We start from the raw sequence: 27,625 nt of genomic DNA on the forward strand, positions 1-27,625 counted from the left end.
GACAAATAAAATGCTACATGTCAGACTGAAAACCAGTCCCATATACAGCACTTAGATGCAACTGTAAGGTCCATTTAGATGATAGTTATGAGATTAGCATTATTTTTATGGATCCAAGGTCTGGCACTGAGAATTTAAACCAGAGTTAAGATGCCTTAGGCAAATATGCTTCGAAGTACATGGAGTTCATTGAACTATCCCAATTTTTGGGATGCATATTTTTGTGTTACTGAAGTAGTTATAATCCAGAATTCCTGGGTCAAAGGAATACTATTATTTAACTGATGTATGCAAAGTAAGCTTAGATATTTCATAACCAAACACTAAACACAGGATACCTCTCCAATCTTTTTCTCTTCTGCAAAAGCAATCTGAACCTCTGAATGACATAAAATGAATTCTACTGCACCAGCACCTACAGCCAAGATAAGGAACAAGAGTTGGTTTACAGCATTAATCATGAAAAGATAGAATGCAGACTCTACAATTAGTTTCTGCCCACTGTCACCATCCAGGATAAAGGGCACTTAAACTATTGTGACTGAGGAGCATGTGTCCTATCACAAGAATATTAGTACATGTAACGACATCACAAAAAAGCTGAATCATGTTTGCTGGCTGTAGTTATGTACTTATGTCATCAAAATAATTGTTATAGCATATTAATGAAAATCAATGAAAGAAAGAGAACAATACATACCAAGAGTATCATATAAGGGAACACAGTAAATCCCATGAGCATTGCAAGCCTGCATAGGCCATGTGAATCCATAAGAAAAAAATAATAACTGAAAAACATGCAAGAAAGATTTCATTTACAACAAAAGCAATAAAGAGATACAAAATAAAGCCATATGTTCCAAAATGGCAATTAAAATACTAAAAATTCAATATAAATGCTATTGTTTCTGAACAATAGTTAATCAAAATGAAGTTTTATGTTCAGTATTGGTGGTTCAAAAAGATTCCAGGCTTGATAAAAATGTTTAAAATAAAAAGTATGCACGTAAAGTACATTGTACCTCCATACTAATGACCCATTCAGGACAGTTAGAACCATAGATGCCACAACGTCCACCCTGTCAAGGAGCAATAAGATCAACCAACTAACTCCAGAAGTTCATCAATGTATCACATTTTTGCTGCTCTATTTGAGAACAGTTGAAACAAAATCAAAAAAGATATACTCAGTGCGAATCAAGTTAGTAATCCATCCCTACAATTTGCAAAGGCTCAGAATATCAATATGGACTAAACTAGTGAACTTTAAACATACGAAGAGGTTGACAACATAAAAACTGTAGAACTCATAGCGAGACAACAATGCTGGAGGAGTGGATGTGAAGATTTGATGACCATGAAAGAGTAGACAACTTTTGCTCAATCATGCTATTTTGATAAATGGAGTCTCAATATCTTAGATGCATGGAAAGGGTATTTTAACAAAGGACCAGTACCAATTTATGGCAGCAATCTCACATGAGGAGACACAAAACAATCCCAATTTTCCATGCCAGGGTGAAGGAAACGAGGGGGAGACTTGTATCTTACTAAGCTACAGGACAGACAGCTATAGTAGATACCCTTCCGTTTCTATTTCATTTTTCACTACATTCCCTCCGTAAATAGCCCCACCTTTTCCAGATAAACTAAGCTTGAAGTATCAAGCAGCATTACATTTTTTTTATGAAAAGGCAACCATATGGGGGGAAAACGACTGACCTATTGGTCAAACATTAAAAAAAAAAAAAAAACTGTAAATTGACGACATTCTCAGGGGTGTTAGGTAGGTAGAAGTTATCAAGAAAAAAACTAGACATCTTCAAACCGTTTATGTTTTTTTAAAATATGATAAAATTTACGTCCAGACACCAACTAACCACCCACCTAATTAAACAAGGTACATCTTAGTCATACGGACACCTAACCACCGACCTAATTAAACAAGGTACATCTTAGTCATACCTGCTCGACCCCAAGAGTCCGTATCGAAGCCCCTAGCTTCATCACGACGTCATATACTTCTTTGTAGGTCATCCAGACATATTTACCCGGCTGCAAAAAGTAAAGAAGGGAATCGATCCAACAAAAAGTCAAAAGATATACAAGGCGCCGATGATAGCATTGAGGAGGACTCACCTTTCCATCAACAATTTCACGACGGCCCAGCATTCGGTTGTTGGGGCATCTCTCCACACTCATACTGAATCACAGATGCAACATATTGTCCAGAGCAGGAGGAAAACAAACAACGAGAAGATTCGATCAAAAAAATCCTAAATTTGACTGCAGCATTTTCGATTTAAAGAATTTTATTCATAAAAACTGTCTCCAAGAAGGATCTGTCATGCTACTCAAAATGGATCCGTTCAAGGGAAAAAGAAACAAGAAAGAAACACAATCCGACAAAAAAAACCAAGAATAAACGATCGAAAAATCCTATTTTTGATTGCAGCATTGTTGATTTAAAGAATTTTATTCATATAAACTGTCTCCAAGAAGGATCTGACAAGCTACTCGAGATGGATCCGTTCAAGAAAAAGAGAAAAACAAGAACGAAAGACAACCCGACAAAAAAAACCAAGAATAAACGGAAGAAAGCAAAAAAATTGGGATTCTTGATCGGCACGATTATAACCATCGGCGATGAAATTGACGCAGAGACTTCTTCGAAGGATTAAAGGGGGGGAAAAAAAACAGGAATAGAAACCGCGATCGTTGCTAAAATACCGGAATACATCCCAGCAACTCTCGACGCCGGGGACGGGCGGGGGAAAGCCGTCCTTGGCAAAGGCGCTCCGGTAGGTCGGTCCGACGGAGGGCCGGCCGTCGGCAGCCTCCCTCCCCTTCTCCACCTCTATAAGATGCCTCATCTCCGCCGATCCGCGCCCTTCTCCCACAATACAAATAGAAAACAAGAAACCGATCCGGTCCCTCCTCCTGCTGGTTTCTGATAAAACAGGATGCGAGCGGTGGGGTATTCTCCAACTTCTTGATTTCGTTACTTTGTCGTCTTTTTAACTCTTTAACTACGTTCCGCGGACGACTCTCTCGCCTCGTCGCTTTCTCCCCTTGACGTTTCTGTGCGGATATCAGCGGCTCGTTTCGACCTTTGGATGGCAATCCGGTGGCTCACGCATCGTGGGAGAAAGGACGCACCATAGCGTTTTTTTTTTTTTTTTTTGTGCGCGCAGTGTGTGGGACGGCAAAATTATTCTGCCCTGGCAAAATAAAATTATTCTGGATGGCCGCCGTGAAGAGGTACTGGGATTCTATCCAAAGTCAAATAGCGCTGAATGAGCGCCTCATTCGCGGCCCACTATTTTGAAAATTTCATCTAGATAGGCTATGGGTGTCTCATTCTCTGCATTATTATTTTTTTTGCTAATTTTATTGCCTGCACCCACTTATCCCATATGAGCCGCCGTTGTATCAAAAAAAATACATATATATATATATATGAACGGCGATCAAACAATGTGTGCACTCGGCGGCGGTCATCCGCATCTGCACAATACCTTACGATGCATAGAGATTCGTGCTCAATCATAAAACTAAGATGGTAGTATCTGAGCAGTGATAAGCTAACCAATCAGCCACACAATTAACTTTTTTAAATAGATAAATAATTTTAAATAACTCCAAGAACGATACCTTCACTCTGATCCTACAAAATAGGATGATTGTAGGATCCAAGGAAGATGATCTCATCGTTGCAGATCTTTTTTTGAATCCCATAGCTAAGAAAAGAGGGCTCGGGCTCGCAAGGTAGATCGGCTTCTATAGTTCTAACTCCGCCACTTAGGAGAATATTGCGCCACGTCCATCCACTTTCTGGGATGGTTGTTGCTGCTTTAGAACTAATTTTGTATGCATATGGAAATCTACACATTCTACCTATCTTCTAAGCTTTGTTTAGTTACGGAATAAAAAAAAAAAATTTTTTGCATGAATACCCTTCTAAAAATTTAAATTACGTGATTACCCTCTCAATATATTTATTTCTATACCCTCATAAAACATAGTTTTTGCACAAATATCCTAATGTAATGGTTCTTTTAATACGGTTAATAAAACCATATTTATTTTAATTAAAAATAAAATAAAATTTTGAAATTGCTTTTTTAATCCTCATCACGATCTCGCTTGCAATCACGATCGCCTTCTTCCCCCTGGCTATCGCGATCACCATCCTTCTTTTCCTGCTATTGCGATCGTGATCCTATCGCGATTGCCTCTTACCCTCGCCTGATCGTGATCCTTCTTCCCCCCGCTATCGAGATCATGATCGGGATCGCGATTGCCTTCTTCTCCTGCGATGCCATGTGATCCTCGAAACAGCAATTTTCAAAGATAGAAAAAAAAATCCTCGCTGCTTCCAAATCTTTCCTCTCTCAAATATGGTCGTGGACTCGATCGATCTTCCAAATCTCTCCTCTCTATTTATATATTGGCTGCAGAAGCTAGTCTAAAGATATATTGCTAGACTCCAGGGAGTTTTCATTTTAAAAAAAGGTATTTCAATGTCATCTTGCCTTCTCTTCCCTCTTGTTGATGTCTTCTATTTTTCTCCTATTAAGCTAAACAAAAAAAAAAACATCATTGCAAGTGTTAGAATAACAACAATGATTGTTGTAGCTAATTTTGTTTCATTCCTATTTGCTTGTATACCTATATATATATATATATATATATATATATATATATATATATATATATTGGCACATCTACCTATTAAGGGTATTTTAGTTATTTTAATTTTGAAACAGTTATTTTTTTAACAGCATTAGATGGCATGGGCATATATGCAAAAATAGGATAAAAAAAGATAGAATAGCAAAATAAGTATTTTACGAGAGTATACATACAAATATCAATTTTGGAAGGGTATTCATGCAAAATTTAATACGTAGGAGGGTATTCATACAAAAAATTCTAAAAAAATGATGGATGATATTTGTATTACATTTTTACTAAGCTATCCTTTCATAAAAAAATATTATTATTATCAATTTATAATGCTTATTTGTAGAAATGGGACAATATATAAGTTTATAATCTTTATAATTTATAATTATATAAATATTTTTAATTTAAATTTAAATTTAAATTAATAAATAGTTTTATAAATTAATTTATATAATAATTATATAAATAACTAGCTAATTTATAATTTCTTTTAAATAGTTAATTAATTTTATATAAATAGCTAAGTGAAAAATAATAAATATAAATATAAATAAAAGTAGTATTAGAGTTTTGTCAAAAAATTAATGAGGAATAATTTTGTCCATGTATAAACCCATCCCTCGTATACTCCATCCATCCTTCCTTGCATCCTCCTAAATTGGGAGGATGCAAATTGGTGGGCTATAATGGATTAACAGTCCTTAGGAGGATGCAAATTGGTGGGTTATAATGGATTAGCAGTCTCTCTTTTTTATCCATTTTTTTTTAATTTTTTTAAACCAAACGTGGATTGAGACCATCTATACTTCCAACCTCATCCATCCTTCCTCTTATGATCCCAGACAAACATAGGGCAACGACAATAGCTGTAGTAGCATGGATTTTAGAATTGTTTGGTTGCCTATGTTATCAACTCGTGTAACTCATTTTACAACATTTGATTGGATGTAGTTGACTTTGAAATGTTTACATCATACCTGCCAAACTACAACAAACCAAGTAGCATAGCTGGGTTGCTAACAAACTGAAGGAAGTTTCTTGTGCAATGAAAAGGTGCATCTGAACCAAGAATAGCTAGGGAAGGCCCTCTCATAAACTTTACTAATTAATATTCTAATATATATGTGTGTGTGTATATATATATATATATATATATATATATATATATATATATATATATATATATATATTAAAATGGAGATTCTGCTTATGCCAAGCTCTTCATTCACCATATAGATCGCTGTATTAATAAAATTATTAATAAAGCTCTTTTTTTAGTAAGGCTTTAATTTAATACAATTTTTTATCTAATTTTATTAATAAGAAACTTAATAGCTTATTAGACTATATTAATTCATAAACTTTTTATTAAATTAATATAAAAAATTAATGACATTATCAATAACCATATTTGCTTAATATATATTGCTATTAATGAAATCAAAATATTTGGAATGCAATCCGTAGTATTTGGAATGCAATCGAAATACAATGGACTTTGAGAGGTTGGCCTTCAAATTTGCATGATTGATGGACTAATTGGAGGTCTAAAAAATTCCAATCATATCCAAGAAGGGCAGGGGACCAGCTCTATTTACTCAATTCTTCAGAAGGCCTCGCATTCCTTTCATAACTGGAAACACTTGTGTCCAAGGAAAATGCTAGGCCGCCATGATCGTCAATTGAAGAGCCCGAGTCGTTGTTGCATCCCCGCCATGACAACGTCCCAAACGCATGCTTGACAGCAGCCGAGAATACCATCCTTCATTCAGTTGGTGTCTGAAGACCCAACAAGCCGGCAAATTTTTTGTTTTTACGCTGAAACATTTTTTTTTTTTTGGTGGTAAAAGTGGCTACTCATTTCATATAGCTCTAACATGAGTACAACCTGTCAGATCACAGAAAAGCAAAAAATACAAGGGAGAAGGAACGTCTGCTGCGAACGTCCAAAAAAATTTCCGAAATATCGGGCGACAAAGGAAGCGACCCAGTCTGCTGCCCGTTTCGCCTCCCTGAATACGTGTACTTCCTGAAAGTCACCTATCAACTGAGCCATCCTGCGAGTCTTCCGGATAAGGGGATGACCATCTCCATACCGATCCGCCCTCCGGATCCAATCAATCACCACAGATGAATCTCCCTCGAGGTACACCCACTCGGCGCCTAGTACCTGCCTCGCATTGGATATGCCCTCCCAGACTGCCCGCAGCTCTGCCCCAACTGCTGTAAGTCCTGGCGTGCGCCGCCCTCCTACTGCTATCATCCTACCAAAGTGGTCTCTGATCACAAATCTAACCCCTCCAGTCACACCATTCACTGACCTACTGTCGTCGAAGTTTACTTTGAGATACCTAAGGGGTGGGGGTACCCAAGAAACAAGGGTGAATCGGGGCGCTGAAACAGCGTGAAGAATACCCTAGATGTTCCTAGCTGTCCTAGAAGTAAACACAGCGGCAGTCGCAGTGACCTCCCTCGTATATAGTGTCGCTCTATCCACCACCATCTTCGGAAGCGACCTCCTTCTCTCAAATAGGCCGGCATTCCAGTCCAACCAAATGTAGTAGGACAAGTATGCCATAAAAATTCCTGCCTTAGCAACTCTAGGACTCCGCATAGAATCTCTCAGTAAATGAAACTCTCAGCATGAAGAGTACCTCAGTTGTCCCTAGTCATCTCAGAAGTATACTGGAACTTCTGTTGATTGCTTTTCTACGTGGTTCAATACTTTGTTGCTCTCTCTATAAATATCTTTTGTAATTACTCTTTAGGACCCATAAAACTGGATGGCTTTTGTCTCCCTAATTCTCAGAAAAAACAAAAAAGAAAAAAAAAAATCTTGGTGGGTTCATATTGCAAGATCACATTAATGATTTGCATCTTATATGAGATACCCTCACATCACATCTCTTTGTCTTATTTATTTGGAAATCAACATAATTTCTAGTCCCATCATCTTAAACCAATGTAAACAGTCAAATTGAGTGTCCAATGAAAATACCAAGATCCATTAGAGTTAGGCATCAATGGTTGGACAAATTAGAGTAAATCTAAAATTCTAAGGTTTGCTTTTAAATATGGATATTTTGAGAATGTGAACGTTTTTTCATATAAGAAACTGGGATACTAATATATTTTCAGAAATTTTAGAATAGAAATATTTTGAGAACATGAAAAAAATTATTTTATACAGATGTTATAAAAATAGCTAAGAACTTTAGATATTGAAAAGATAAAACGATTTCACATATATAAATTTCAGAAGTTGACTTTCACGTACAAATTTTTGATAAAACCCTTCATAAAAATAATTTTTGTATTAAATTAGTTTCTATTGTAATTGGATGCTTGGCCTATTTTTTTTCTAAAGATTTGTGTTAGTTTTGGCCTAAATTTCATTCATAGATTTGTTGGACTGCAGGACCCTAAAAAAAATTATGAAGATTTTTTTGCTTCCACAAAATTTGAGATGAAGAGGTATTGAGTTAATATATGTCTTACTTATTCACAGGAAAATCCAGCTTCCAAACAGTTTCTCAAAATTGAAGTTTTGGACCGAGTCAACCGACGTTGACTCAAACATATTACCAGCGCGTGTACATAAGACTCCTTATAGGACGTAATATCCTAAACCAGAGACAGTTTAATTAAGGTTGCCGACATTGCGTTCCCGTCCTGAAGGCTCTCGTGCCCTCTCCTCTCCTCTCATAAAAAAAATTAGGGTTTCGTGGTAGAGTCCCAGAAAGGAGAGAATAGTTCTCTATCGGAATTCTAATGGCGGTCTACCAGATCTTCGTCAAGCTTCTCGATGGCAGGACCCAGTGCCTCCAAATCCCGTCCCCCACCGTGTCTGGTGAAACCCTAAAACGCGATCTCTTCGGCAGAACAAAGATTCCTCTCCGATTCCAGCGCCTCGTCGCCGGATCCAGAGAAATCTTAGACGAAACCCTAATCTCGGCCTCGCCGGACGGCCTCTTTCCTTCTTGCAGCCTCCTCCTTCGCCTCCGCGGCGGGAAGGGAGGGTTCGGGTCGCTCCTCCGCGGGGCGGCGACGAAGGCCGGGCAGAAGAAGACGAACAACTTCGACGCTTGTAGGGATATGAGCGGCCGCCGGCTCCGCCACGTGAACGCAGAGAAGAAGTTGGATGAATGGAAGGCGGAGGCCGAGGAGAGGAAGTTGGAGAAACTCGCGGAGGATTTCTTGAAGAAGAAGGCGAAGGAGGTCAAGAAGAATTCGACCGTGGAGGTGGAGAAGTACTTGGAGAAGTATAGAGAGGACACGGAGAAGTGCATGGAGGAGGTGGAGGAGTCGGTCCGGCAATCGTTCGGCCTGTACAAGGAATCAAAGCGCAAGATGTTGCCGACATCTGATCCATCGAACAAGCGCCTGAAGATTTGGTGAGTTTTAGGGTTCCTTTCAATAACACGGACTTTTTTTTTTAATATAATAAATTTAGGATTTTTTTTGATTGTTGGCTTTAATCGTGCAGGTTGGGGAAGCAAAAGATGGATGAAAGCGATAGTGATGAGGATGAGGAAGATGAGGAAGATGGAGGCAGTGACTTCGGGGATGAGAAATCTGTGGTGCTGGATGACGGAAATGGAAATTGTTCGAGACCTAATAAAGTAGAAGAGGGAACTTTGGCTTCCGGTTCTAATTCAGATGGAGAATCATCAGGCGGAGGCTCTGCACACAGCAACTTGGAGGAAGTGAATGGAAACTTTGATCTGGAATCTCCAGCGGTGGAGCCTGGCTCTGGAAATGGAAATAGTAATTCAGAATCTGAAGATACTGTTGTTAATGAAATGGGAGTTCAAGAAGAAGCTGCTGCTGAGAATAATAGTGTGGCTTCTACTTTACAAGAGGTTCAGAATGGCGTGATTTCCAGTTCAGAAGGGGTGCCTGAGTCGGTTGAGTTCAAAGTAGAAATGGAGAAGCATGTAGAAGTTAAAACTGTTGATCAGAGCACTGGTGTTAGTTTGGAAGAGCCATTGAATTTTGACAAGTACAATTCAGCTGCAGAATTGGAGGTATGTTTGTGATGACCTTTCTGTTTTAGGTGCTTCCTTACCCCCACAACCAAATGTTTTATTTGTCTCATTTAATTGATTGAACAATTAAACCGGCTTCTAAGTTTTTTATGGCAAAATCTCCTGGAAAGATGACATTAACAGCGGTCATGCAGGTCATTAGCTTTATTTTAAGCAGTTAAGGAATATTGAATTGAGAACCTTTACCTGTTTTTTTTTTTTTTCAAAATCAATTTGGAATTAGGATTGGAAAATAAAGCAGTTTGGATTGTGTTGTTGGAACTAGTGCACCTTTCAAGTCATCACTGTGAATTATACTTGCCTGTAGTCACCCTGCTCCCCCCCCCCCCAACAAAAAAAAAAAAAAGCCCTAACCACCCCACACAAAAAAGAAAGGATAATAGACCTATCAAGATATGGTTTTGGACCTTTATCAATAGGAGATGTCTTATCCTTCTCATTTGCTAACGGGATGTGATTACTTTGAACCAATGTATTGTTTACAATTTAGAATATGTTGATGAAGTGGAAGTGGAGAATGCACTTCCACCGTTGACATCTTACTGTCCCTGTCAAATAGGGCTATCAGCCTTGAAGCAATGACAATGAATTTTAGACTCAGTATATCAAATTTTCACAATGCTTTCCACGCACACAAAAAAAGACAAAAAAAAGAAAAGAGAAAAAACCCTAATGAGCTTCCTTTGGTAACTTGGAGAGCTTCATAGAAGTAGGGCCTGATCAATTCTCCATCATAATCATATGTCAAACATCACTAATTGCTTAATTGCGATATGCAATGGTCTTTCCAAACATGGCCTCGAGCTTGCTACTTGGGCCTTACGAACATCATTATAGTGGTAAGAATTGAATCCTCATGTTTCACACCCATGCCATTCTGGGGTCAGTATGGTATGCATATCATCTGCATTAATTGGTTTAAAAGAGATGCTTTGGTACCAAAAGATGCAAATCTTTGAAGTGCCTGATACTCTATTTATTGGCGTAATATGACATGCTAAATTATTGACATGTTCATTTATATATACGAAATTGATACATCCTTACTAGTGGAATAGGAGACAATTTGAATCACTTTGATATAACCATTGACATGTCGACATAAGTTTAGCAACCTTATTAACATAAAGATGATTGTAAATTTCCCCCCAAGAATGACCTTAAACATGTCTGCTTCATTAAATAACAATGTAACATATAAGCTATTGGGAACTAGCATCATATTAGGTCAAACGAACAAAAAGTAATTTAATGTTAAAGTCAAGTACCTACTTTTTTTTAAAGAAGCATATAATTAGATGCTAAGGCATGGTCTGAGGGGGTACGATGCTCTGTATATGCACTGATTTTATAGGTACTAAGCAAATGATACAAAGCAATGTACGCCTTAGGAAAATAAAAAAGTAGAAAATGATATGAAGCAAGCTGAGCATTTCTGTGTTATCAAAACATATTGAGAAAATCTCATATCACCTTGGTTTATGGTGTTCATTGAATCACTTGAGGGCACACGAGAAATATAGTGCTGAAGGTTGACCTTTAAATCATGAAGCTAGTTCTTTCACAAATGTAATTGTTATTTATTTCCACACTGACATTTAGAGTAAAGTTCTGAAAACTTTTTCCACAGAGATTGATTCAGCTTTGCACACTGTCCATTTCTATAAGTTAAGGCAATGCCCTAATACTTCTCAACAACCAACTTTCAACATTCTTCTTTTTTTTTTTTTTTGAGATCATATTTAGTAATAAGGATGCTGGTATTTGCAGCATTATTTGCATTACTACATAATCATAATCATAATCATGAAGGCTTTGCTGTGGCAGTGCTATTTGCAATATTACATCTGCCTAAAATGCCAAATTTTATCTAATGGGTCCCAGTAGAGAGGGCTTATTACTTTTCATTGTCTTTGTTCTTAATCGTTAGCTTGATTTAAGCAAATAAAGGCTATTCTTCTTAAAGTTTGAGTTCATATATCAGTCACAACATGCACGTCATATCCCATCTTCAAGATGCTAATCATATTCATTCTAATCTCATAGAGAGATTGACAGATCTACACTTTTGTCTTTATGCTTTTTAGTGTGCTTTGAAATCTATCAAGCACACAGATTAAGTTTTCCACAAGTTCCTGGTAATGCATAATGCTGAAGCCATGGCTTATTCTAGGGGTTCTATGCTGGTGAAATTCTCCCTCGGATGCCTAGTACTCCTAGTTTTGTATGATGAGTAAAACAACGAATTATATCATATCCTGATTATTGAAGTTGGGCTCAGATAGAGGATTTCTCTGAGGAGGTTTGCACTCTCAAAATTTATCCTCTCCCATTAAGTGGTGTTTTTTTTTTCCTGTTTTAACCATTTCTAGATGAACTGCTGGCGTGATTTGAGTCATCGAGTCCATAACAAAGCACTATTGCTGGATGTTAAATAAGATGTGGCGGCAGAAAAATTCGCATGATCAAGTTGTGGCAGATTTTGCATGAGACTTGAGGAGGTACTGTTTTGCTTGTAATTAGAGAGATGACCACATTGCAAAAAAATGGCTTTGAAGACTTGATAATGCTAGAAGGTTGCTTGTTATATTATAGTCACTCCTAGATGTCAAGAAGGCAGGAAGATATTAAACTGGTACCATTGCCATATCAAAGTTTCGCATATGAGGAGGCATATTGGTATTGGAATAGGCCATTTGATTGATAGCAAGGGTTAATTAAAGTATTTTTGGGGCATTAGCATGCTATGGTATTTATTTAGCCATGATGTCAGAAACTTGTTATGCTATTTATGTATGTTTTGCCTTGGAGCTGTTTGACATATAAAGTTCAGTGTGTGATGATGTCTCTGATTTTAGGTATTTATTTGGAACTTAGTGGGATAAGTTGCAAATTTTTCTTTATTTGATCTGTTGGATTATATGGCTTAAAAAAACCTGCTAAGATAAAACTCATAATGCAAAGATAATCAGGGTTTTTGCTGGTCTTAATAGCAGCATCTTGGCAGATTTTCTCATCTGAAGTTGCTTGGACACATACTTTGCTTGGTTGGCATCATGACGCCCCACAACCCCAACCATCGCCCATTAACTTCAGGAAAAAAATATTAAAAAAAACCCTCCTCCACTCTGGCGTTCCTTCAAGTATTCTTGTTCCAATGCCTGCTTAATAAAGTTTACTGTTTGCATCTTTAGCTGTAATACAATGCATTCTTTGAAGAGTTATTTATGCTGCAGTCTTACCACATGCAATGCTCGGTTGTTTTTGCTACGGCTGACATAATGGTATTTGTTTGTAGGTTCTTGGCATGGAAAGGCTCAAATCAGAGCTGCAGGCACGTGGATTGAAATGCGGTGGTACATTGCAGGAGCGCGCTTCAAGGCTTTTCCTGCTAAAAACAACTCCCCTGGATAAGTTGCCCAAGAAGGTGCTTGCGAAGCCTGTAGGTGGAGGAAAATAGATGTCAGGCTTTACTGCTATGCTGTCTGGCTTGATAGCAAATTTAATGCCTTCTGGACGAGCAAGGTTCTAATGGAATCAGTACTGTGTACTTAAAAAATTACTGACTAGGCAAAATGATGCTTGTAAGATGCTTGAGGACAAGCTTGAATTATTTTTACAGTCATGGGGGACCTTAGGTATGGCAGTTTTAGTTTCTGCAACTTACTACATAATGCTCCCTTGATGTTCACTTGGTGCTTGCGTTCTGGAATCTTAAGCTTGTATGAGATCTATGTCTATTCATATTGGTAATTAACTGTCATATTAGTAATTCTTCTCTTTCTGTGGCAATGATTGCATGTTGCTCTAATGCTTATCTGATTGAATGTCAATATTTCTATAAGCACATCCATTGTTGAGCCTCTTCTAATGCCAACATCAATCAGTTTGTGAACTGAGCTTAGTTTTGGTTCGATTAATTAAAACTTTGAATCGAGCTCAATTTAAGCTGAGCTTGAGTGTAGCATAAGCTTTTGGGATCCATTGATAATCTGAGAGGTACAGAAATAGATGAGGCTCGATCCAGGGGGTCTCCATAGATGTTTCCATGCATTTATTGGATGTGTTTTGTATGATGTCCTGGTGAGGAAAATAATGCTGGAAAACAATGTCCTGCTTTTACCAGGCTATTACCAGGCTATCGAAGATGCACGACGGGTCATCATGGATACTGTTTGTTATTTTGATGAATTATGATGATTTTATGGGGGATGATTGGCTAAGAAGATAGCATTGATGGTTAATGCTTCGTGCATAAAATTATCTTGATTTGATCAAACTATAATAGTTATTGGTTTCTTATCTGAGTATGTACAGGTTGTGCATGCAACACATTTCTTCATTGAATAGCTATAGAGTAAAATATGATGTCACTAATCACCAAATCATCATCAAATTACGTATTTCATGCAAATGTAGGTGAATCAATCCAATTGAGCAAGTATTCTAGACAGAACGTTATTGTCAGCCACTAATATACATGATATTAGTAAAAAGGTTCGTATTATACCTTTGACATGAAAGAATGATTCATCTTTTTTTTGCATTGTCGACCATTGGATTATGTAATAGCCATTTTGAGATATATGTAAATGGATGGTAGAAAAAGATTGGAGTACTTTAAGATCTACGCAAATACACGCGCAATTCAACAATTGATATTGCAAAAAAAAAAAAATCTTTCATGCAAATGATGCAACCTGAACCGTTAGTGAAGCCTCGGTCTCAGTATCACATTTCAAGATTTCGGCTCTATTCAGAGTTTTGGTACCTCTGTTTGTAATTGGCTTAGAGGAATAAAATTCACAAAAAAGAATTGAATATACATTCCTGTTTAGAGGGTTTTTTTTTTTTTTTGGTACATCGGCTGCTCACACTGCTCTCTCGTGAGCACAACCAGCTACATCACTAGCAAGAAGACTACACAAAGCTAGAGCTTCACCTCCTATCAGCATCCAAAGATTAGAAGCCCACAAAATAAAAGTTATGATCAGGATTGAAAACCATGCCAGCACCTTGGTTTGTATATGAACAATAATTAACGTAGCTAACAAAAAATAGAGCCCGTATATTTGTCCAAAGGCACGAATAACATCCAGAAACCAGACCGCGTACATAATATGGATTAGTTCTAAGACCAGGATCCCGTGGCACGTGCCAACCAATGCGTGAAAACCAAAAGCAGGCGTGGCGGGAAAAGATCACTGAGCCAATGGTCTGTCCCGTGCACTCTCCCAAGACCCGACTCCCAGGCCCTTGCGACGCATCGCCCCCCTGCTCCCACCCCATCTCCCCTCTATCCACCGCCACTTCCTTCGATCTTTCCCGTGCCTCGAAGCTCTTCACCGCGCCTCTTCCACTCCCAAATCCCAATCGAGATCTAGGGTTCCGCTTTTTCTTCCACTCTCCAAAACTAGAGCACCAAGGTTAGGGTTTTCTCGTTTCTTTCTCTGAATCCATCTAGCCGAAGCCTTTGATCGGTATCACAACATGACGGATGCGTTTGAAGACGAGGCGGAGCAGACGATGACGATCGGCGAGTACATCGAGGGCGTAGAGGCAGAGGAGCTGGTATAGATCGTCCATGGAAAAGAAAAGGACTTTTTCCCCTCCCTCCTGACACATCCCCCTTATGTTCAATTGAATCCGTTATTATGGTGTCTAAGCTTCATTTTTTTGTTTGTGTTGTTGTTGATTGGAAACCCTAGAAAGCCGATTTGGTGCTGGGAGGGGATGAGGGAAAGGATTGCACTTATTCCAAAGGATACATGAAGAGGCAAGCCATCTTCTCGTGCCTGACCTGCGTCCCTGATGGCAACGCCGGGATTTGCACCGCTTGCAGTCTTTCTTGTCATGATGGTCACGAGGTGTTTTTCTTTTTTTAAGTTTACCCTTCTTAATCCTTTTATTAGTGTTGTCATTATCTCACTCATTTGATTCCTTCTCCGCATCTCAGGAACTTGTCCATTTTGGAATAGGACTCGCTTCACTGTTTACAGATTGAAGTGATTAGCATGTTCCTTGATTTTCTATTTTGTTCTATTGTTGCCATGTTGTCATTTGTTGTGATTGCTTATTTTAGCTTTATCTGATTTAGGCATGGGTTCTATGTTATATCTAAATATGTATCAGCATTAACATTGTCAATCAAAGTTGGAATGCCTTCTGAAATCCATCTTGATAGCACCAGTGCATATGAGTGGAACTTCAGGCAAAAGACCATGTATTTGAGATTGTTTAACTCTTGAGTGAAAGTCAAAGAAATATAGTCATTACTATGGTATGCCGTACTATACCGATCCTAACAGTACCGGGCATACCATATCATATCGGTTCGGTACCAGGCATACCGTATCATACCGGTTCGGTACCGGTACCGGTACTGGTGGTGTGCCAACACTCGGTATACCAAAAAAATCGCATACCGTACCGTATCGATACTATGCTAGTGTGATACCGGTACGGGGTCCGGTTACTAAGACGGCGAACCTTGGTCATTATCATTGGTGGGAGATTTGATAGTCTAAGGTGAGTCTTGAAAGGAATATTTTTTGAATATCATGTAAGAATATTGAAATGAGATCATAGAGTTTGATGGCATTAGATGTGGTCCAAACTGAAGCAAGCTTTAATCCTTCCTAGGTATGCTGTTTTGCCCCCAAAACTGGCTGACTTGTTGGATTTTAGCATTGTTGTTTGAGAATACGACTGATTGAGTTTATCCACATAAACCTCATCATTTTGCAATTGTTGCTTAAAGTTGAATTTTTTCCATAGTACAGGACAACCTTGTAACCCTTGGGGAGGAATTGTCTTTGATAAATATAAGGATGCCTTTTGATTGCCTATGTAAACTTACCGATCTTGTATGGTTTCCTTCAGATGAAATGTAGTCATTTAGTTTGATAGTGGACAATCTGGATAAGCTCATGTTTTCAACTCTTTTTTTTGCATTCAAAAGAGTCTTTTACCGGAATGAATCAAATAAGATCCATCTGATTGGAATTCCATGCAGGAACCTGAAATATCCTCCTTTATTCTATTATCTTGCTATTAAAAATTGGAATAACTAAGCTTTTGCTTGTTGCAAGTTTTGCTTGAAAATTCTATTGCTAGATTAAACTATCTCATGTCAGCACGATCACAAGCACTCGTTTTCCCTTATAGATCATTCAACAAGGCTGCCAACATTATAAAATCCATGGACCGACCCCATCATCTCCTCCTTGTAGGAACTACAAGATCACCCCAAGGACGCCTTCGGGATCCAGAGGTCGTGGACTGACCATAGACCCTGTTCGATAAGTGGAACGCATTAGCTATTTGCTCTCTAGTTGGGCAGTAAGGGTCAGAGAGGGCAATAACTTGTTCTTAAAATTGACATTCCTATGACCAAAGAGTCAAGCGGAAAAAAGGCGAGAGCTCTCTGCTTATGGTTTTTCTATAGCTGGATTCTCCGAAACCATAAGAATTCTTTTAATGGGATTCCAACTCAGCACCTTTTGAGATTTTGAGAAGAGTTGCACTTTCGAGAGCACAGTACAATGAACGTTATAAGCTGTGTTGGGACGGGGGGGGGGGGGGGAGCGTTCGATCTCATCTTCAAGTGCCTAAAGAGAATAGATGATAGAGAATTAACAAAGTAAGACATGATGTGGAGGGTAAATGAAAGGAAAGAAGACTTCATGTGAAATTTATTTTTTGAATTTTAATTTCTATATTAACATGCTTGGACTAGGAAAAATGTTTATTGATATTTCTATTTATTTGGTAGCTCCTTGGCTATCCTACCTTTCATGACCAGGTCTACTTGATAATCCCAAAAAAAAAATGCATCAAATTTTTTTGCTCTATGAGCAATTGCCCCATTAAAATGCCTTTTCTAAGCTCTAATCATGTATTGCTTTGGCATAGCTAAGTGATGAGCTGTATATTCATACAATAGCTATAATAAGTGGCATACCAAGAACTACAACATTACTATTATGGCCTATAATTCTCAAACTTGGGCTACCTTTAACCCGGAGACCCACTCTCCTCTGACCTATAGCTGGCTTGCTTTCTTGCCTTGTTATGAGTGCTCGCTCCCTTCACCGACCCACCTCCCTTTATTCTCCTTCCTAGCTTCTATTACCATTTTTTCTTTCTCTTCCCTTCTTCTTTTGCCTAGACCGACTGCCCATGCTCACATCTCAGAACTCAGAAAACTTGCTGTACACGACCTCTACCCACACACTGAGAACTGCTTCAGGATCAACTCCTTGTCCCCTCCTCGTAATCCTCCCTAGTCCCTAGCACACTGCCCAATTCTTTCTTGTCTTCGGTGGACGGTTTGCTCGGGATGTGCTCTTTCCCTTTTCTGATTAGGAACTCTCACTGACTCTCTCTTTTGCTCACGAGAAAATAGGATTATGATGAGCTCCTCCTGTGTTAATACAACTAAATTTGATGTTTGCAGTCCATTCAAACGTCTAGCCAAACACTACAAAGAAAGATTCACCATTTCAGTGTGTACTATTCCATGCCAAGTGTATCGTGCCGTACTAGCATCGGTACCAAATCGAGACTCGATAAGGGGAGGTGTACTGAATCTCAGTATGCCGAATCAACCTTCTGTATTGGGTATACTACCCTTGTACTAGCATGGTACCAAAATTCAGTACCGAGAGGGCGAACCTTGTTGCAGAAACAATGTTGGTATGATTTCAAGATGAGACTTGTATTAAATAGTCATTCTAGGTACTTATTAAATGTCACCGGAAAGATGATATGTGTTCCCCTGGGGATTGCATATCTTTCTAATCTTTTTTGGCGCAATCTATCATGAATTATAATAATCAAATAGTTTCATTGTTCTAATTTAGAATGCCATTCTTGTATTCTGATAAGCAAAAAGCTACAAAACATGGATACTTCATTGGACCAATTGTGTCCGTATCTGATTTTTACCAAATTTGATGCACGTTAGTTGTAGCCTGATACATGTCTGGTACTTCCTACAACTATCTATTTATTTCGAAAAAGGTAACATGGATACCTTCTGTATATTTCTTGGACATATCCTGGATCCTTTTGGGGTTTGTTTATTATGGCTTGAGTCAGGTTGAGCAAGAAACATCCATATCCACAACCATTGAAGGTAAATAAAAGTCCTTGTATGCTGTACCTCTATATCTGCCTTAAACACACACACACACACACACACACACACACACACACACAGAGAGAGAGAGAGAGAGAGAGAGAGGTCTATACTATGGAATTTAATAAACCAAATCAAAAATAATATTTGTTATATATGGCTATACATGTAAAACAAAGTATGTACTTATTGCCATATCCCCTCTGTATCCATATCATATATTTTTAGGATCTTTGACATTTGTCTGTGCTTGACAATATCCATAAGTCGTATTTGTATTTGCTGTTTTTTTTTTATGGTTGTATTCATGGGCTTAAGGTTACTGCATTTAACTTATATGTAGTGATCTTGATGGCAATAAAAGTTCATGCAGAAATGAATTTGTTGGTTATATGCATAGGATGAAATCGAAAGGCCAGGACCAGCGCAGCAGGATGATTCTTTCTTTCTTTCTTTATTCATTCATTTAGTTTTGGTAGTAAGGTGCCTATTCTTTCTAGGCTTTTGTGTGCGACACTTATTTCCTCAAGGACCAAGTTGCAACTTGCAACAGTTTGGGCTGTATTTAAAAGATTTGACCTCTTTTATGTACTTCCTCTGGCCATTTAATTCTAGAGTTGCTTATTTCTTTATTTAAAACTATAGTACACATGTCTTTGATGTAGAGCTGGATTACAGTGTAATGGGCAGGAGTTCTAAATCCTAATAAGCATAAGAAGATGTTGGTTACAGGATCTTGTTGCCCATCCATTATAAAAGGTCCATATCATTGTCAATTAGCCGGTATCTAGATCATCATGAATTCAAACATTATCTTTTTTTAAGAATTCTTTCCTTTTTTTTGGATTGTAAGTGAAATTCTTCCATTGACTTGTATTGGGCATCTTTAGGAAGCTACTTTCTAATTTCAAATATGAGATGCTTATGCTTTCAATTGTCTTCCTATTGCCCTTATTTGTTATTTGATAATCACATAGGGCTTGAAACCAGTTTAAGTGTAGAAAAGATGAAATTTCAGTAATGTGAATCTTTGCTCACATGCTTTGAATGGACTAAAGCGTGTGAAACTGAGTGGTATTATTATAGCTGCCGTAACAATGTTCAGTTAGCAGATTTCCAGGTTTCTTGTTTGGAGAGGAGCTTGGGGTTTAAACTATGTCAAAATTATGGGTTGGGATGATGAATCAACTAAATCTTTTTATATTTGGTATTTACAAGGCTACAATATTGCGCAAACTGAATTTGATTGATTTGCAAGTTCTCATATATCAAAATCCTCTTTCTTTGCATAATACATGATGCCAATACTTTGGTCTAGAGGAAATCAAAATCTATGTTATATGTAGATATCTAGATGCCATGTCCGCAATACATGCCCATGATTTCTGAGTGGGGCCAAAGCAAGTCTCAGTTGGGCTTGTGTGCAAATTGTGCATAGATGGTTTCTGTTTGAAGTTGTTGTAGGTATAACTCTGACTTTGACCTATGACTTTCTTTTTTTTGGTTGCCCAGCAGATTCTCTTAAATGAAATAAGTAAAGCTGCTATAATAGATTGGGAAAGCAAGGCAGTTTTAGACACCTTTTTGTATTTTGCTCCTCCATTTTAATATTAGCATACTTTCTTTGTTTTGGCTACTGTTCAAGCAAGGATTTGTCCATGGATGATGTCCATAAAGCATGACCTCTCCGGTATGTTTGGCACATTTAAGCCTCTGAGTTCTGTTATTGCGTCCTCATGCATGTCACACATGCAAACATTCTTATGCCAACTTTTGATTTACATGCATTGACATTGTCAAGATTCCTGTCATATTTCTATGCGTGATTCAGCTCTTTGAATGATACTTTGCCTAAAATTAAGTGAGACATCATGCACTTTTACTTTGATAAGGTGGTGGAGCTTTGGACCAAGAGAAGGTTCAAGTGTGATTGTGGAAATTCAAAGTTTGGGGTGTTTGTCTGCAAGCTTTGGCCTAATAAAGACCCTGAGAATGGTGAAAACTCATACAACCAGAATTTCAAAGGTTCTTACTGCACCTGTGGCCGTCCTTATCCTGATCCAGATTCTCAGGAACAAACAGAAATGATCCAGTGCTGCATTTGTGAAGACTGGTTTCATGAGAACCACCTTGGTCTGGACTCCCTTGAACAGGTAGCCTTAAATAGCTATTCCTTTTATGTTGGGTAACTCAATTTATACCAAGGTTGCTTCGTATTAAAAGTTTTTTTGTAATGCTTTTTGGGGGCCATGGTATGTTTTTTTCCCCTCCATATTATTCGCAATTAAGCACCACTATTAATCCCATTTTGGAAGCATAGGTATTGTCTGACACCATTCTGTGCTTCCTAGAGTGATAGGAGCAGCTTGGCATTAAAAGAAAGAAAAGAAAAAGAAATGCTGGCAGCCAGTTTGAAGTTCTCTTTCGTTCTTTCCTTATCTTTTTCTTTTTTATTTTCTTTTTTTGTGTATATGTGTGTGTTTTTGCATGCACACGTGTGTGCTTTTGAGTTGAAAAACTTTCATGGAGCAATTCCTTGTATTGTGTATTCATCCGTCCTTCCTTTTTTTTTCCAATTATCCATCGTGTTCTGTCTGTGACCATGATAACACTTTCTGTTTATTACAGATACCAAGAGATGAGGAAGGGGAACCTTTATATGATGAGTTTATCTGCCAAGAATGTGCAGCGTCTTGTTGCTTCTTGAAGCTTTATCCTATATCTATACTGGCTTCATCAAAACAAAAGGTTGCACCCATTCATGCTGACTCTGGAACTGTGTCCAGTGAGAAGGATGGTGAAAATGCAAAAAAAAAGGAACCAGATATGGAGAAGGACAATGCATGCAGTCGCAACCAGTCTTCAAGTTCCATGTGCATCCTTGGGATTGATATAAATTCAACATCAGTTGTCTTTGAGAAAAAAGAACCCATGTTTCTTTCTAAAATCTGGAGAGATCTTCTTTGTAGATGTAGCACTTGTTGGGACTACTATACTCAGAAGGGCATTGGATATCTCATTGACAAGGAAGACTCACTTGAAGAATATGAGAAGATGGGAAAGCAGAAGAGAGAGGAGAAGTTGCAGCAACAAGAAGGAGCAGAGCTTAATTTTCTCAACACACTTAATCATGTCCAAAAGATGGAAATACTGAATGGCATTTCTGACATGAAGAATGAATTCCGGTCCTTCCTGGTATGCCTCAGCTGCTAGTTTTTCATGGTCTTATTGAAGCATTCCATGTGTTAAATGTTTATTCCAATCGGAAAGCTTAGAGCTTCTTAACAAAAAAGCATTCAAGTCCTTATCATTGTGCATAGAAACATCATGTTTTACAGGGAGTCTTGATATTGCTTAAAACCTTTACATCTTTATAGATGCATTATGTTATGTTATACCAAACACTTATACAAAATCTTAAAAAGGATGCTGGTGTTCTCATTTAACTAAAAAAGAGAGGATTTAGGGGTTTCAATAAAGCAATGTTGGCTCTCATTTTAACATGTGAAAGATTGTCAAGGGTGAAGCTTGAATCAAGCATGTCTTCAGCATATCAAAGTAAAATAGATAATTGCAAATCATGGAATATGCTTTTTTGCCCATTGTAGACCTGCAAAAGATGCTGGCAGGTAATAATTGCATTACCAAGAAATGCTCTGCAAGGTGGAGCCAAACTCATATAGTCCTCTCTGTTGCAGCTAACATCACTTTATCCTGCACTTTTCTGTGCAGATAACATGACCATGGGACAGTCGGTCATTTACAGCTGTAGCTATATGTTTAGTTGTAGCCTTTTAATTTTATATTTTCAGAAATAGTATTGGAGAAACTAATTGGACTGATTTCAGGCTTAAAAATCTAATTCATCCTCTCAGGAATCGGTTGATACATCAAAACCAATCACACCTGATGACGTAAGAGGAATCTTTGAGAACCTTGTGAAGAAGAAAAAGCAAAGGTTGCTGTAAGGGTTCCCTGATCCACCAAGTTCCCTCTCCAAGCATGCTCAATGCAGCTTTGTTTGGTTTTGATCTGGCTGTTTGGGCTTTAGATCAATGAATATGATTGTGTAATCCAGTTATAAATTATCGTACATGCTCGATCACTTGTGCAACCTTTTATATATTTCTGCTGTCACATAATACTCATGGATATTGGTGTCCTTTTATTTCTCTTCTTTGGTTGACAGCACTGCTGTCAGACTTTTAGGAGCCAATAACATGGTCTTATCTAAATCGAGTTGAATGTATCAGGTAGTTTACTTGTAGACCAGTTTATAGATAAAAGTTTCGAAGTGTTTCCTCTATTTTTTTGTGTACGTGCATCCAGGTTCATTTGAGCGTGACAATTCTTGAGTCTTTGCCTATGTGATGTATCTGCAATTGTCTTCTGACTAGAATAAGGACCTGCCACAGTCAAGGTCTTGGGTCATTTCTTTATTCCAACTGCAATTGTCCCGAAGTTTGTTTTTAGTGGAGCAATTCAAGCTGCTAATTTGGCCAATAGCTTGCTACCATTTAGCAGAAAAATAATATCAAGAACCATATGGATTTGCTGCCTTTATGCCGTTATTTTAGGCTGTATCAATTAAGAAAATAATGGTCAGTTACCTTTAGTTATCATGGGAAGTTCCATGGTCTCTAAGAACTCGTATTGATTTCGGTAGTTGGAAAAATCACTCAAGTAGTAAAGTTGTAGTTTGTGTATTCCAGATCGCTACCGAATGATCTTAATTACTTCGAGCAGGAAAGCAAGCGACCACAATTTGGCCTTAAGACATAAAAGCCAGAGCGGTAATAACGAATATTATAATATAAGACAACAAAAATCATACTATTAATTGATCATGTCACTGTTAATAAAAATGAAATTTTTAAGGAAACCAGGATGACTGCCGGCCAAGAAAACAAAGGGGTCAAGCTCGTTGGACGGCGGACCTACATGCATTCCATTTTCCATTGATAGTTTTGTAAATCTATATAGGTCTTAATCCAAAATACACAAGATTAAGTGCGAGTCCTAGGAAAAAAACCCCAAAGTACAGGCCGATTCAACCTTAATGAACCCGCCTGTACAAACTGAAACGCAGCACAACGAAAAAAAATTGAACACAACCTAACCCAATGCTGCATGCTGATAAAATTTGGGGCAAATTTGCAATATAGTTGCTTAATATTAAGAAGCATGCATAATTAGGCAAACTAATAAAAGAAGGAATACTAAATGGTTGCAATGTTTTATTATATTATTGATCATAGAACTTACACCACGGTGTAATGAATTTTTTTCTCAAAAAATATGATGAAATTTTTGCAAGCAAGAAGATCACATCCCTAATTCCAGCGTCAAAAGAACAAGAAGAGATGTAACTACTGCAATAAAAAATCCAGGACTACGAGGACAAGATCCCTCCTTATCAAAACAAAAAAGTGCCCAGAAATTAATTGCTTTTTTTAATCCCTCCCTTTTCTAAAAAAAGAATTACGAATCTCGGATCTTGTCTTGGGTGGGGTTAATCCCTCCTTTTCTTTAAAAAAAAAAGAAAAAAAATACTTTATTTGAACCATACAGCGAAACCAATGTCCATCAAATTGGCTTATAAACCAAGTACCTAAAGGTATGACTGTTTCATAGATTCGACAAGAAATCCTAGGCAATACATTCCCCAAAGTGGTTAATATATAGACCAAGTACCGAAAGTATGCTTTCTCCTCTAAGGCCACTTGCAACTAGTGATAGAGAAGTGTGCCGTAGTCTCTGAATCACGCTTGTGCCTTTGTGATTAGCACCTTGTGATTTGGTGTCTTTTCCCTCGTGGAGGAAGTTTAAAGGTAAAGTTCGGTATTTTTGTGTCTACAAAAACTAGGCAAAGTTAAGAGATAAAACCAATAATGGGCTAGAAATTGGGACGTCATCTCTGTGGAGATGATTCGGAGATATAAACATAACAAATCACAGGAGCCCAATTATTGGGAGGTGTTCTTAGTGTCCAACCTCATGGAATCAAATTCCCTAAGGTTGAACTTATGAGATTGCCTACCGATCACATACCACACAAGGGGAAAAAAAAGAGAAAGCAATAGAGCATCTTCTTTGTGGTGAGGCACATCTATCAGGAGGTAAATGGAGCTGTGGATTGGATGGTTTTTTTCATGTTTGACCATTCCAATAACACGTTCTGTACGGACATGATGCTTGCTCCAAAAGTTTTTCGGAACTTATTACTTTCTACTCTTTTGGATATACTTACACCAAAAATGGTTTGAAAAAAAATAGTCTCACCCCTTGTGCCTAAACACTAAAATGGCCTATACTTTAATATAACCATCTATGGTCTGCATGTCCCCTTTTCGTAGGCTTTACTACTAACGTAATGCGGAGGCTGTGCATTGCTCAGCTCCTCTCAAAAGAGAGCAATAGAAAAGATCAATACATCTACATCATTTGCAATGTTCGGCAACCAAATTTTCAGAGATTAAAACGCGTAATGTGATCAGATTTTGACAGGTCTTTGGAATAGCGTGGTGGCGTAATTCTGATAGACTGACCTGGTCCAAACCCAGGGATGGTATGCGTTGCATATACCAATAACGTAACTTCTCATCAACTTCCATCAATGCCTTGATTCGTAGAGTTAGAGCCACTATAAAAGCATGAAACTGACGGCCAGCCACAGACGAGTCGAGCTCTGGGCTCCTGCCCGGTCCGCCGATTGAAACGTGCGTTTACTACAAAAAGGAGTTGACTGGGTCAAAAATCCTTGTGTTGCAGTATGTCATCCGCTATCGTGGTCGAGCGGTGCTTCGAAATTCTCTTTCCTTTCCACAAAAGCAATTTGGAAAGCAGCGGTTCCAGAGAAAATTTGGAAGTTTTCATACTTCAGCAGAGCTAACCATAGAGAAGTCTTCGGAGCATAGCCTTTGAAATTTGGAAAGCATCATGCCCGTCGATCAATCAAGTACCCTTTCACAGTTTCACTAGAAGTGTTTGGTTTACTTTGAAGCTATATGTAAAGTTTCATGGATGACCTACAAACTCACAAGCTCTATTGACTACTTGGAGAAGTAAAAGGATGCAACCATGATTCACATGGATCTAAGACCAGCTCATCAGTGCTCTTTGTTGGCAAGTTTGGCTTGAGGGAAATTCAAGAATATTCCTAAAATTCTTCCATTACAGCCATCCTCTCCAAAACTCTTCATACATGCAAACACTGGGGTAACCTTTGTTCAAACAAAGATGCTGACTTCGTAGAAAAAATTCTTGAATTGTTTGTCGCCTCGTTGCAGTTTTTTTCCTTCGTGAAAACTTCTTCATCATTGTACTGAATCTCCTCCTTTCTCCCTGTATCTCCATCTTTGTAAATACTTCTGCATATTATTAACAAGGAGAAACGAATTGCTTCCTCTGTTTTCCTTCACAACCAAAAAAAAAAAAAAAAACATTGTACGTGAGCAGAGGGGATTGGTGTGATTCACGGAATTGGCAGCTCACAAAGATAATGAGGAAGCATCAATCCTCTTAGAGCCTCAGGGCAATTTAGCTCAATTTTTATATGTTTATTATTTCTTTATCAAGGTAGGATCTTTATTAAAAAAGCTTGGCCTTGTCTTCAGTAAGATCAAAAAAAGAAACATGCTAATGCAACGTCGCATGCCTGCTTAGTACGCTTCGTGTACTCTCAAGATAACATACATTAAGAAAAGCTATCATTGTTAATTTTGCTTTGCTTTCTTTTAGCTAGCAGAATCAAATCCACATAGCTGTTGTTTTTCTTCTGTGGCGCCAATGAAAGCATGTGAATCTAACAAAAAACACCATCCTTCAGAAGGAAAAGTTGTTTCTCTGCATCAAGCTCGAAATAAAAAACACATGATTCAAGATCACAATCTTTCACCAATCATCTAGAGGGACATAGCTATTAGAGTAGCCTAACCTACCAGGCTACCACCCAACTATCTCATCAGAATTTCTATATTTTGAGTACATCCATATGGCACCTACAACTATATATATACTTTCTAGGCCGTTGCTAAAAGAGAACCACAGGGTATATGAACAATAAATAAGTTTCAACACTCAGGGATGCTCTCAAGCTCTGGCTTCCATGAATCCCAGCCCAAGCCGAGGGCGTCCGAGTTCAGGCGGTGACCTTGGCTTCTTCCGAGCTCACCATTGATGTACTCCATGGCACGCTCTTTGCTGCCTGCTAACTTTGAAAGCAACTGAGCTGCCTCCTTCTTCGTCATCACCATCTTAATTCTGACAACTCCCTTCTCCGGCTTGTCCACATGTTCTAGTGGAACGATGGAACCGCGAGATCTACTCTTCTGCCTCTTGGGCTCATGAGCTAAGCAAGGCAGGCAATTCCCCATGAATATGAGAGAGAGAGCTAGAGAGGCTCTGAGAAATATGGCAAGTGGTGAGATGCACAATGAGATAGGGAGGGGCGGGGTTGCAGTTTTATAGGTAGCGTGCCGTGTCGAGTATCACGACTCCGTCACGCGTTCGAGCGAGATGTGACTCATGGGAAGGCCGTCGACGAGAGGACTTTGACGGTCTGGGGGACTTGCAACGGAGACTGCTGGACCGTCAAGGACGGTAAGAAGTAGCTTATTCTTTTGCGTTTGCAAAATGAGAATCATACTAAGACTCGGCCGGTTAGAGAATATTTTTTTTTTAATTTTTAAATTTTTTTTTTTTTGGCTACACTGGATGATTTTACAAGTTTCGTATAAATACATCT

General features: G+C 38.3%; 3 protein-coding genes across 3 annotated transcripts in view; 2 read left to right on the forward strand and 1 right to left on the reverse strand.

Annotated features, from left to right (window-relative positions):
- Window positions 1-6,952, reverse strand: part of LOC103696900 (long chain acyl-CoA synthetase 4-like) — a 32,757-nt gene extending 25,805 nt beyond the window's left edge. Inside the window, exons 1-7 of the mRNA XM_039117478.1 lie at window positions 6,730-6,952; window positions 2,731-3,013; window positions 2,140-2,203; window positions 1,966-2,055; window positions 1,023-1,079; window positions 701-749; window positions 339-415 (exon numbers count right to left, since the gene is read on the reverse strand). Of these exons, the coding sequence (XP_038973406.1) occupies window positions 339-415; window positions 701-749; window positions 1,023-1,079; window positions 1,966-2,055; window positions 2,140-2,203; window positions 2,731-3,013; window positions 6,730-6,952 (843 nt within the window). The remainder of the gene's footprint in view (window positions 1-338; window positions 416-700; window positions 750-1,022; window positions 1,080-1,965; window positions 2,056-2,139; window positions 2,204-2,730; window positions 3,014-6,729) is intronic.
- A 1,367-nt stretch (window positions 6,953-8,319) lies between these two features.
- LOC103696901 (replication stress response regulator SDE2) lies at window positions 8,320-13,529 on the forward strand. Its single transcript, XM_008778623.3, has 3 exons — window positions 8,320-9,083; window positions 9,176-9,716; window positions 13,036-13,529. Exons 1-3 carry the CDS (start codon window positions 8,461-8,463, stop codon window positions 13,195-13,197), a joined length of 1,326 nt encoding a protein of 441 aa, XP_008776845.1. The 5' UTR covers window positions 8,320-8,460; the 3' UTR covers window positions 13,198-13,529.
- A 1,407-nt stretch (window positions 13,530-14,936) lies between these two features.
- LOC103698000 (putative E3 ubiquitin-protein ligase UBR7) lies at window positions 14,937-23,185 on the forward strand. The gene is made up of 5 exons (XM_039117513.1): window positions 14,937-15,308; window positions 15,446-15,604; window positions 20,772-21,032; window positions 21,508-22,074; window positions 22,755-23,185. The coding sequence occupies exons 1-5, from the start codon at window positions 15,228-15,230 to the stop codon at window positions 22,845-22,847; spliced, it is 1,161 nt and encodes a 386-aa protein (XP_038973441.1). The 5' UTR covers window positions 14,937-15,227; the 3' UTR covers window positions 22,848-23,185.
- Window positions 23,186-27,625: the final 4,440 nt, after the last annotated feature.

The sequence above is a fragment of the Phoenix dactylifera genome, unplaced genomic scaffold (genome assembly GCF_009389715.1).
Source record: "Phoenix dactylifera cultivar Barhee BC4 unplaced genomic scaffold, palm_55x_up_171113_PBpolish2nd_filt_p 000237F, whole genome shotgun sequence".
Taxonomy (NCBI): domain Eukaryota; kingdom Viridiplantae; phylum Streptophyta; class Magnoliopsida; order Arecales; family Arecaceae; genus Phoenix; species Phoenix dactylifera.